Below are 13,068 nucleotides of genomic sequence, written 5' to 3' on the forward strand. Positions count from 1 at the left end.
TGTGCGAGTCGCATTGCGCATTCTGAATGGTCCGGCAGTCTTCTGAGAACTATGACAGTTCCCAGGAGACTGAGGGAAGAGGGGGTGTGAATGTTTGGCCCACTTCGTCTCAGCAAACTGAGATGGAAGTGGCAGCGGGTACCTGTCAAAACCAGGTATCTGCTCCACCTCCCCCACAAAAGGTGTAACGTATGGCAGTGGAGGGGGGAGGCAAACAAGTGGAGCTTCCACAGAAAAATCTGTCAGGCAGGTCACTTGTTGCGTGCCAGAAATAGCAATAGAGTTGGAAGCAGAAACTAGTGAAAAAAAATTGGGTCCTTCTCTGGTGCAAGGGAAGCAGAAGTGCTACACAGGACTTTGACAGAGCGATAATTCGCTTAAGTTATTGCCATGGCTCCTCTTTGGCTAGTTTTTGACATTGCTAGGAATTAGAGTGATCGCCTGTAGTGTAATCACAGAGTATGGTGCAAAATATAGGGCAAGTGTTCCTGGAAGGAATATGCAGCAACCTGGTTGCAGACTGCCCTGCAGGGAAGTCCTCACATCAGAAGAGGGGAAGGAAGCATCTCAACACCTTAGAAAGGGCTCTAGGTGGAAGTGGCAGTAAAGTGTGTGACGCACATGTGCCACCATAGGAAGCGGCTTCCTATGATGGCACACAGAGAAGAGGAGGAGGAGACCAAAGCACTGGGGAGTGACCCCAAAAGAGGAGGCTCAGGGCTGCTCTGTGCAAAACCATTAGACAGAGCAGGCAAGTATGACATGCTTCCACATATATTTTCAAAATGTTTTGTTTACGTGACTTGTAAGACAGTTTATTTGATTTGTTTGCAGGCTATCCAGTAAGTGTTCTGGGAAATTTTTGTTTGTTTGTGATGTGAATTGCCCTTCCATGTGCACCCTACTGCAAAGGTTAACTAGAAATTGGGGTGGTTGCCATCTTTTTGTATACTGTGCCTTTGAAAAAGTATTCATACCCCTTAAAATATTCTACATTTAGTCATATTACAACCAAAAACTTTGAACAGTGCTCCATGAGATGTTCAAAGCTTGGGATATTTTTTTTATAACCTAATCCTGCTTTAAACTTCTCCACAACTTTATACCCGACCTGTCTGGTGTGTTCCTTGGCCTTCATGATGCTGTTTGTTCACTAATGTTCTCTAACAAACCTCTGAGGGCTTCACAGAACAGCTGTATTTATACGGAGATTACATTACACACAGGTGTACTCTATTTACTAATTAGGTGACTTCTGAAGGCAATTGGTTCCACTAGATCTTAGTTACGGGTAAAGGGGGCTGAATAGAAATGCACACCACACTTTTCAAATATTTGTAAAAAATGTTGAAAACCATTTATCATCCTTCCACTTCACAATTATGTGCCGCTTTGTGCTGGTCGATCATATAAAATCCCAATAAAATACATTTACGTTTTTGGTTGTAATATGATAAAATGTGGAAAATTTCAAGGGGTATAAGTACTTTTTCAAGGCACTGTACGTATGACATGTTTGTTCTTAAACAAAAAAAAAAAAAAATGTTTACCTTTACTATAACTTTATGGGTATTCAGGGCCAAACGTTGGTCAAGACCAAATTGAAGAAAGGCCAAAGTACAAGTGATAAGAGTATTCCCTGGGACTGAGCTTCCTATCCTCACACCAGGCAAAATAAGCCTTCCATGTGTGATGATAAATCATGTAGCAGCTGGAGTTTTTTTTTGTTCTAAGTAGGATGGAAATAATAGTCAAAAATACCCCCATCCTTACAGGATATCATGCCATTAAAGCCAGTGACACAAAAGCAGGATGGAACAGGACCAATTTATCTTGTCTGTTTGGAAGAGGCCAAGCTGGTCCACCAGAAGTTTTGAACACATTTATTACACTTATGTTCAGGAGACTACAGACAAATTTTAAAGCAAACGGTGAAATTGTGCAGGAAAACAGACAACAAACTGAACAGTCTCAATTTTGCACTTAAACAATCACTTTAAAATATGATGAACCAGTCAAAGAAGGAGCATATTGCTTACATTTTCATCAGAGAATTAGCATCTTGAATAATCAGGTTTAAGTAATAAAAATTTAACATGCAAATACAAGCTTAAAGTGTTACTAACCCCAGGACCCTGCATTCTCTCTATCTGGTCTCCCACAGTACACAGAACATGAAAATGCAATTATTTTAGTTAATATAAACTGCTAAATACCTTATCTCATCAGCAGTTAGAGCAGTCTTGTGACTTCTACCAAAAATAATAAATGCACATTTTTTTTACTTGCAAAAATGTGCATTTATTTTTTTGGGTCAAACTGTAAACTTATCCTATTAGACACCGCTCCATTACGCCAAAATGGAGAAGTCTCTTTTGATCAGAAGATTTCTTTAGTTGATCTTAAAGGATAAGTTCACCTTTTGGTAAAAAAAATAATACATGCACATTTCACTTTTTTTTTCCAGGTAAAAAAATGTGCATTTATTATTTTTTGCTGCAGGAGCCTGTACAGCATTGCACCAGCAATCAGTAGATCACTGGTGCCATGCAGGTGCTCTTGCAGATCCGTCAGTATATCTGCTTGCCCGTACGGGATGTATGGGCAAGCAGATATACTGACAGGAAGATTCAATTAACTACCTCGGCATTCCACAGCATGGTAGTTCATTGAGAACTACAAACTGACAGCTGCTAAGGCTGCCGGGACTTGTAGTTTCTCATTCACAGAACACAGTGAATGAGTGACGTGGACGGGTGGGTGGAGCCCTGCACGGCCACGTTTTTTTTTTTAATTTGACAGCTAGTGAGAGGAGAGAAGATCCCCTGCTAGCTGTCAAAGCAGGGAGCGGGGGCCAGTCTGATCATAACATGTTACACCTTGAATATGGGAGTACCATGTTATGAAAGGTGAACTTATCCTTTAAAGTTAGCAGAGATCTGAGCTTCCATGTCAGCGCACACTCAGCCCAAATCTATTTTTTATATTCTAAATCTCAATGGAAGTCAAGTTACTGAAGAATGAAGCAAAAATGGAAACTTCTTGCTTTAGTGGTCAAAATGAAGTCATTTTATGCCTCAGAACAACGGATTGCATAAAGGAAATAGCTTCAGTTTCGTTTTAATATATTTACCAAAATTTGCATAGAAATTTTCATGTCATTCAAGTGGTGCACAGACAACTTACAATATAATGAATATGTACTACTCCTCTTGAACAAAGGTGCTTTCCCTAAATACTGTATTTCTTTATAGTCTTACAATGTATAACCAATTATACCTACACAGTATTTCACACCCAGACCCATTTAAAACACAGTGTTTGTGGAAAACCAACTGAAGGACTGGGTGATTTCTGTACCTGGGGATCTCTGGGCATCTGCTGAAGGCAGAACAGGGTCCAACGCCCAGTGCAGTTGACGCTGAAATTCGCCTCGATCTTCTGTGTGAATCAGCTCAAAAACACTTTGGTGAATTACATCGGACTAAAAGTGAACATAAAAAAAAAACATTTTATTAGTAAGGTGCTGTATTAAAAACAAAGGCCAACTACATTAATATAATTCTTGGAAGGGTGGTAACAAGGTAACAATCAATCGATTTTAAAGTTGCACTAATTTCTGTAGATTTGTGCTATATGACTGCTAAATTGAAGCTCACCATTTTCCAGGGTGAACCATGTATTGCACCACTCAGGGTTGTGAAGGAGACATTCTGGTTGCTGGGCTGCATTATATGTACACTTAACAGTTCAAGTCCAGGTGAAGAATCACAGGCATAGCAGTAAGTTCCAATGTAATGTAATGGGGTTTTTTCCCTAAGGTTATACATTTTTAAACTGCTGTTTTATATCTGCCTTTTCTATACACAAACATATTTTTTTTTCAAATAAACATTAAATAAGAAAGGATTCAGTATGTGTTAGCTAGATAGCATATCAGACAAAGCTTGCTACAAAGCTTTGTCTAATTAAAAAGTCTCAGACTAAAGTTAACCAAAGATTGCTCAATCCACACAAAAGTGCTGCATGCTCCAGCCAACCATAGGAGTTTTGTGCTGGTACTAGGGATGCATTTAAAAAAAATAAAATACAGTAAGACCATTAACACCTACATGGATCCAAACTGACTTTATCCTATATTATATAACTGCCAAGTTCTACTTGTACTATACCACGGGTCGTTCCCCACTGATATCACACCTCTAGCACAAAGACTGGTCTTTCTCCAGTGAGATCCCATTTCTAACATAGACACACACTAGTCTTTCTCCGGTTTATCTTTTCCAGCACACACACTCTAGTTTCACATCCAGAAGCTCCTTAGTCTGCAGTCACAAACTGTAGGGGACAAACCACACCCTGCATGTCAAACACAGAGCACGCTAGAAAGCGAGCCTGCACGCCAGCCCCCATAGCAGGAACCTTGCTATGGGGGCATGCATAAGGGGGGAGGAGCAAGCAGCACCATTGACCCAGGAAGAGGAGGATTGAGGCTGTTCTGAGCAAGTATGTATCCACACTAGGCTCACTTGCTCCTCTAACGACACGAAATATCAGGCCCCAACAATTACAACCGTGGCAGACTGACAACACCAGAAATCTTAAGCGACATAGTCGTGCACTGGAGCGATTGTGGCGTAAAACCAAATCTCACCAAGAATTCACCCTATATAAATCTGCTTTCTTAACATACAATTCCTCCCTCCATGCTGCCAAACAAGCCTACTTTGTCAATGTTATTAATACCTTGTCATCCAGACCTCGTTGTCTCTTCTGTACTTTTAATGCTCTACTTTCTCCACCTCCCCCAAGTAACTCACTCACTGCTTACAAGATTGCAAATCATTCCAAAAACAAGATTGATACAATTTGTACAGGCATCTCCACTACACAAGACATATATCCCACTCAGCATACCTTATACTAACCGTCCCTCAACACTTTCCTCTTTTGACCTTGCTACTACTGAAGAGGTCACTAAAATTTTCTCAGAAGCCTGCCTCACCACCTGCCCCCTGGATCCTGTCCCCTCTCAACTACTACGGTCACCTTCTTCTATCCTATGCTCCCTCACTCACATTTTCAATCTCTCCCACGCCAATGGTACCTTCCCCACTCCTTTAAAGCATGCACACATCACTCCCATACTTGCTGAACTCCACCAACTTGAACAATTTAAGACCCATCTCCCTGCTCCCATTTATCTCTGAACTCTTAGAACGCTTAGTCTACAATTGCCTGAGCTCCTACCTCACTGACTACAACCTTCTTGACCCTTTACAGTCTGGCTTTCGCTCACTCCACTCCACTGAAACTGCCCTACTAAAACTCACCAATGATTTACTAACTGCTAAAACTAATGGCCACTACTCCGTACTCTTACTACTTGACCTCTCTGCGACTTTTGATACTGTTGACCATCCCCTCCTCCTAAAAAAACTCCACTCTCTTAGCCTCCGAGACTCTGCTCTCTCCTGGTTCTTCTACCTATTGCAGTGCTCCTTCAGCGTTCCCTATAACTGGGTCTCCTCCTCTCCACTTCCTCTTTCTGTCGGGGCCCCTCAAGGTTCTGTCCTTGCACCCCTTCTCCATCTACACCTCCTCCCTTGGTCACTTGATAAACTCCCATGGCTTTAAGTACCATCTCAATGCTGATGACACACAAATCTTTCTACTCCTCACCTCACCCCTTCAGTCTCCTCTCATATCACTTAGTAGGTTAGTAATGCATCAGCATGGATGTCACTCCACTTCCTCAAACTAAATCTTTCCAAAACGGAGCTCATACTATTCCCTCCAGCCCTTGCCCCCTCCCCTGACTTCTCCATCAAGATCAATAATACAACCACCAGTCCCTCCTCTCATGCCAGGGTACTAGGTGTAATCCTGGACTCCCATCTGTCCTTTCAGCAACAAATCCAATTGCTGTCCAAATCTTGTAGACTTCACCTCCGCAACATCTCCAAGATACACCTGTTCTTAACCTCTGAAACCACTAAGCAACTTATTCACTCCCTTGTTATCGCTCACCTTGACTATTGTAACTCCCTTCCCATTGGCCTACCTAATCGCAGGCTATCCCCTCTTCAGTCTATCATGAATGCTGCTGCCAGACTCATCCACCTTACTAACCATTCCATATCTGCCTTCTGTCTCTGCCAATGTCTCCACTGGCTTCCCATTGCCCAATTAATAAAATTCAAAACATTAGCAATAACATATAAAGCCATGTATAACTCTGCCCCAAGTTACATCATTAATATTGTCTCCAAATATCACCCAAACTGTCCTCTCCGCCCCTCGCACGACCTCCTGCTCTCTAGCTCCCTTGTCTCCTCTTCCCATGCTCATCTCCAGTACTTCTCCATCCTATTCTATGGAACTCTCTACCCCAATCTATCCGACTATCGCCTACTCTGCCAACTTTTAGGCGATCTCTGAAAACCTATGTCTTTAGGGAAGCCTATCCTGCCTTCAGCTAATAACGGAATATTCTATTCCTCCTATCAGTTCATCCCTCACAGTTATTACCTTTTGTACCATCAGCCCCTCCCTCTTAGATTGTAAGCTCCATGGAGCAGGGCCCTCCTAACCCTCTTGCATTGAACTGTCTCCCTTTATATTGTAAAGCGCTGAGCAAACTGTTGGCGCTATATAAATCCTGTATAATAATAATAAAAGTATGTATAACATGTTTGTTGTTAAAATCCTTTAGAATCACTAATGCCTGCTAAATATTATGTTTTTCAGACAAGTGTTTACAGGGTAAGATTAAAAACTCTCGCTTACTCATCCTTTCAATCCTGCTAAAAAATGCATTTGGAGATAGTTTGATGTCTGTTTGATGATCCATTTGGGATAGCTTTAAAAACCAATTAGTTTAATCTCCAAAGAACCCAGTTAATAAAAGTTGCTTTTTGTATCTCTAGTAAAGATTGTAAACGTAAGCTGGAACAGTAATCCTTTCTTCCCTGATATCTATATTAGCTTGCTTTTAATTAAAAAAGCACAAGGGAATACTTTTAAATTCATGCCTATACACCATTACTCTAAAAGTCGACCAAAGATGGTTTAAATGTTGGTCGGTTCAGCAGGGATCCTGTAATCCATCTATCGGCAGGCTGAATATACTGAATCAAATTCAGTACAACCAGTCTGTCGGATTTTTTGCATGCAATTACTGCCAACAGCTATAGCCGATAGTAGTGATCACTCTGTTCTGCTGGCAGGGAAGGCTCCCCACATGCAGAGCATGCGCTGCAAATGGGATTCTCCCATCAACACTGACTATGCTGATGGGGAAACCAAGTGTTTTTCTTTCCTTCAACCTGTTTTGAAAGGGAAAAAAATAGTATAATTTATGGCTTGCTTTAGTTTCTGTGCTCAGTTTTAGTATAACGTTGTCATTTACATATGACTAGTGCAGCATGATGCCTCAAAGGGAATCTACAAAGATAGATAAATAGAGTTGTCCATTGCTGTTTTTGCTTAAAGAATTCGTAAGGCCAACATTTCATATTCCTGACATGTGCCGTCTGTACCATGTACTTGTATGAAAAGGTATCCTATTCTCTTTGTATTGCTTCCTTTGCATGAAATCCCTGGTGTTCCTGCTAGTCCCTCTCCTTTCCTGCTAAAAACTGACCACACTAGGCAGGAGAACACGCCGTGGTTGGATCTCTAAGCTGTGCTAGGAACCTCGTTTGCTCTCCTCCAATGATCAGACTTCTAACACCTCCTCCTCCTGCACAGCCTTTCACTGAGATCAGTGTGCTCTGGTTTCTCCACCTCTAGCTTTTATGCAGCTGAGAACAGAGGGTATGTGATGACTTCTAAAAAAGAAGGGGGGGGGGGAGAAGGTATTTCTATTTATTTTTATATCTATACACAAATGTTTTGCCTGTCATTTCTATTTTAAACTGAATGAGTTTGCATATACTTTAAGCCCTGGGGCAATTATTGTAATTGTTGATTCCCTGTCACTAATTTAGATAAAAGCATGTAAAATGGGAGTTTAGTTGTCTTCATTGGCTCACATGTTTGACCCAGGCTATAGCCGCTAGCGATAATCATTGTGTTCTCTCTGGGCAGGAACAGCCCCCCGCCCTCCCACCGGGATAACACAATACGTCAGCAGAAGTGATTTTGCAGGAAAGAAAATCACAATCTATGGCCTGCCTTAGAGTTGAAGCCCAATTAAAGGTCTTCTTGCAAACCCCCAGTTGTAAAGTCAAACAGCCCCCAACCCCCCCACCACAACACCACACGTCTCCATTTCTGTGTATACATACTTTGGTTAGGTGAAGTCACAGCTACAATAATGTGGTGCTGTTCTCTGCAATATTCTCCTGTGAGACAGGGTGCTCACAAAATGTCCCCACAGGGGGTGTATGCTTGAAGCCCTGGGCTCACAGAAATCTGCTGAAGGATGACAGACCAACCAGAGTACATTTTGCAGCAATAGCATCTTTCATTTTAACATGGCCTGGGATACTTCATTTTTTCACTTAGGAGTCAAAATGGGCTTTAAAAAAAGTTCCAGAGAACCGACACTAACTTCAAGTTCTTTGAACTTCTGTTTGGGTAGTTGGCAGCACTGATATTATTAGCATTGGGTAAAACACAGTCCTTTCACCCTTGTACAGAGTTCTGTAGTAAAGGGTTGTCCCTTAAATCCGGAGAAGACTGGTCCAGCTACTGTAAGTGAAATCCATACATAAAATTATGGTGGTGCAGTGAATGTTTAAAAACTCCCCGAGGCTGCTAATAATTAACATGAATAAGGAACTTGAAGAAATCCACTGACATGACTAAGGAATGCTGGCATACTGTGCTGGTTTTACCAGTACTAGCAGGGTTTTATCCAATATCCTAAATGTCTGTTTACTTTACTGAGCTGCACTTACAACAAAGTTTGTAATGTTACTGACCTTGTTTCGGCTCTGCATTTTCCTGTAACTAGTATTGAGGGTAAAAGGGGTGTGCTATTTCCCTACTACTATTAAAGGGTTTTTTTTAGCATTCTTTACTGCTTCATTATCTTCAGATTTTTTTTTTTTATTGCTCAGACCTCCAACCTAGTGAATGGGATTTGTTGCTTTAAGAGTTGCTTCAAATGGAATCATTATTTTGCATACGGTATAATATTTCAATCCTGTCATTCTACTGACGCCATCTAATATAATAGAAACAAAACCCCGAAAAAAGCTCTGTGTTTTACTTGGCCTGTGAAAGCATCATCTGTGCCAGCTGATACTGAGGAAATACCAAAGCAATCAAAGTCATAGTTTTTAATTAGAACTTCACACGCAACTTTTTCAAGGCTTGGACGTTCCTGCCGGAAGAATAACAGGGGTACTGAGCTCTTTTTTTTTCTTTTAACCCTATGGGTGCATGGAGCAGCACAATTAGGTCAGTGAATAATTACCCTTCATGTACCAAACAGCTTCAAGCATTAATATTACTTAATGAATAATCTTTTAAAAAAAACATAAATCTTTAGTATTCTATCAAGATTGTGTGCCAACTAGTGGCTAATCTATAAATCTCTATACTTCGGCAAAAAATTGAAACAGCAAGTCTGCAGAAATGTGAAAGCCATAAAGAAAATGTTTATTTGTTTAAAATATCTTTGTTGTGAAAATCAAATTTTTCCAATAATAAACCATTTCTCCCAATCTACCCCTCATGAGTCCTAGATCATATACTCTTTGCTACGTTGTAAATAGTGCATATTTCAGGTTACTAAAGACTGTACAACGTCTATTTTTTTTAAACTAGTGAAACCTGATAGGTATGCTTGCATTGAAAGAAAGCAGCAGTAAGGCACAGCACTGTGCCAAACTACTAAAACATAGGCAGAGCCTGCTTTTGCATTCAACAAATATGGCTGCCCCCCTGTACCTATATGCTTTCCAACTATACAGAGACAATACACAGATCAAGGTTTTAACCCATTGGCTAAGGTTGCTGTCAATTCCATGTGTGGAAGGGGGGTGGCATGGAAGCAGCTCACACAAGTGCCCCCGTGGCAGGTGCCTTGCTATGGGGGGGGGCATACAGAAGGGAGGAGGAGCTAAGAGCACCGGTAGGGAAGGAAGAAAATCTGGGCTGCTCTGTGCAAAACCTCTTCACAGAGCAGATCAGAATGACATGTTTTCAATTTAAAATAAAAATGTTATCTTTAACACACTTTAACTGTAAGGTAAATGAAAAACACATCTAAATTTGTACTTGCTGAAAACACGGTATAGTTTTCCTTTACCATCAGAGCTTTCACATATAAAAGATACAACAGGGATAAAAAATTAAAAAAAGGGGGGGGGGGGTTAATGCCTGAAGTTTTGACATATAGCCTCAAATATGCCTGAAAAGAAAAAATCTACAGGGAAGAAAATGTCCATGTGAGCAGCACATCTCTGCAAACCCCTTGTAAGAAAGTGCAACAGCCTCAGCTTGGCCTACAGCCAGGCCACGCCCCCAATCCACCCTCCCCCAGAGGATATCTCCAATGGTTGAGCTCCGGGGGCGAAGTGGGATGTATTGGGGGTGTGGCCTGGCTGGAGCCCGGGCTGAGGCTGTTGCACTTTCTTACCTGGGGTTTGCGGAGACGTGCGGCTCACATGGACATTTTCTTCCCTGTATGTTGCTGTCTGGAGCCAGGAAGAGCTCCATCCTAACCTGCTCTCACAGTGGTTGGCTTTATTGAAAGGGATCCTTACAGTCTGAGCGGTATCCACAATTTCAGTTTGGGGGGGTCACAGTAAAAAAAAACAAAAAACAAAAAAAAAAACAACCTCTCAGATTCTAAATTTGAACAAATGAAGACAAATGACTTCTTCTTCATATACAGTCAGGTCCATAAATATTGGGACATCGACACAATTCTAACATTTTTGGCTCTATACACCACCACAATGGATTTGAAATGAAACGAACAAGATGTGCTTTAACTGCAGACTGTCAGCTTTAATTTGAGGGTATTTACATCCAAATCAGGTGAACAGTGTAGGAATTACAACAGTTTGCATATGTGCCTCCCACTTGTTAAGGGACCAAAAGTAATGGGACAGAATAATAATCATAAATCAAACTTTCACTTTTTAATACTTGGTTGCAAATCCTTTGCAGTCGATTACAGCCTGAAGTGTGGAACGCATAGACATCACCAGACGCTGGGTTTCATCCCTGGTGATGCTCTGCCAGGCCTCTACTGCAACTGTCTTCAGTTCCTGCTTGTTCTTGGGGCATTTTCCCTTCAGTTTTGTCTTCAGCAAGTGAAATGCATGCTCAATCGGATTCAGGTCAGGTGATTGACTTGGCCATTGCATAACATTCCACTTCTTTCCCTTAAAAAACTCTTTGGTTGCTTTTGCAGTATGCTTTGGGTCATTGTCCATCTGCACTGTGAAGCTGCGTCCAATGAGTTCTGAAGCATTTGGCTGAATATGAGCAGATAATATTGCCTGAAACACTTCAGAATTCATCCTGCTGCTTTTGTCAGCAGTCACATCATCAATAAATACAAGAGAACCAGTTCCATTGGCAGCCATACATGCCCACGCCATGACACTACCACCACCATGCTTCACTGATGAGGTGGTATGCTTAGGATCATGAGCAATTCCTTTCCTTCTCCATACTCTTCTCTTCCCATCACTCTGGTACAAGTTGATCTTGGTCTCATCTGTCCATAGGATGTTGTTCCAGAACTTTGAAGGCTTTTTTAGATGTCGTTTGGCAAACTCTAATCTGGCCTTCCTGTTTTTGAGGCTCACCAATGGTTTACATCTTGTGGTGAACCCTCTGTATTCACTCTGGTGAAGTCTTCTCTTGATTGTCGACTTTGACACACATACACCTACCTCCTGGAGAGTGTTCTTGATCTGGCCAACTGTTGTGAAGGGTGTTTTCTTCACCAGGGAAAGAATTCTTCGGTCATCCACCACAGTTGTTTTCTGTGGTCTTCCGGGTCTTTTGGTGTTGCTGAGCTCACCGGTGCGTTCCTTCTTTTTAAGAATGTTCCAAACAGTTGTTTTGGCCACGCCTAATGTTTTTGCTATCTCTCTGATGGGTTTGTTTTGTTTTTTCAGCCTAATGATGGCTTGCTTCACTGATAGTGACAGCTCTTTGGATCTCATCTTGAGAGTTGACAGCAACAGATTACAAATGCAAATAGCACACTTGAAATGAACTCTGGACCTTTTATCTGCTCATTGTAATTGGGATAATGAGGAAATAACACACACCTGGCCATGGAACGGCTGAAAAGCCAATTGTCCCATTACTTTTGGTCCCTTAATAAGTGGGAGGCACATATGCAAACTGTTGTAATTCCTACACCGTTCACCTGATTTGGATGTAAATGCCCTCAAATTAAAGTTGACAGTCTGCAGTTAAAGCACATATTGTTCATTTCATTTCAAATCCATTGTGGTGGTGTATAGAGCCAAAAATGTTAGAATTGTGTCGATGCCCCAATATTTATGGACCTGACTGTAGCATTTAAAATATAGGTAATGTTTACATATAGATCCTTTTAGGTTTCATTCACAAGGGTGTGCTATAAGCCTTTATATGACATTTCTAACCACATATATTTGCAATTGTAATGATTTTAGGTGGTGTTATTTACATGCGCATTCAGCTACATTTAGAATACAGAAATCTGTGCATTGTTTAGGGGCAGATCAGATGCTCTGAACACATCTAAATGCATGTAAATGTAGGTTTATTTAAATGCAGACAAATTTAATATGGGTATGCTTATGCTTTCCAGATCAATTTCTTCTGCATTTAAATAAAACAAACACAGGAGGTCTATGTGAATGAGGGCTTAAAAAGTGTATGTACAGCATAATGTTGCTTTCAGTTTAAGTTCAGGAACGGATTAAAGGCCCTGTCAGATTTTTGCTGTCCATTTTCTATCCCTTGATATCCTGTCCTGGAGACTCTGTAGGAAGTGAGAGGAAATTTGCCCAAAGTTATGGAAACAACTGAATGGGTTAATTGGTAACGCGTCCTGTCCTCATTGCCCCACTACCTCAGGATCCTGGGAATAATTGCTTG

General features: G+C 41.2%; 1 protein-coding gene across 2 annotated transcripts in view; it reads right to left on the minus strand.

Moving 5' to 3' along the window:
• AHR (aryl hydrocarbon receptor) overlaps positions 1 to 13,068 on the minus strand; it is a 168,002-nt gene that overhangs the window by 18,889 nt on the left and 136,045 nt on the right. For both annotated transcript variants that reach the window (XM_089673179.1, XM_089673178.1), the window contains exon 5: positions 3,361 to 3,484. In XM_089673179.1, coding sequence (XP_089529305.1) covers positions 3,361 to 3,484 — 124 coding nt within the window. The remainder of the gene's footprint in view (positions 1 to 3,360; positions 3,485 to 13,068) is intronic.

This window comes from Staurois parvus, unplaced genomic scaffold, assembly GCF_062004578.1.
Source record: "Staurois parvus isolate SC_StPar_1 unplaced genomic scaffold, SC_StPar_1.0 ptg000136l, whole genome shotgun sequence".
Taxonomy (NCBI): Eukaryota; Metazoa; Chordata; class Amphibia; order Anura; family Ranidae; genus Staurois; species Staurois parvus.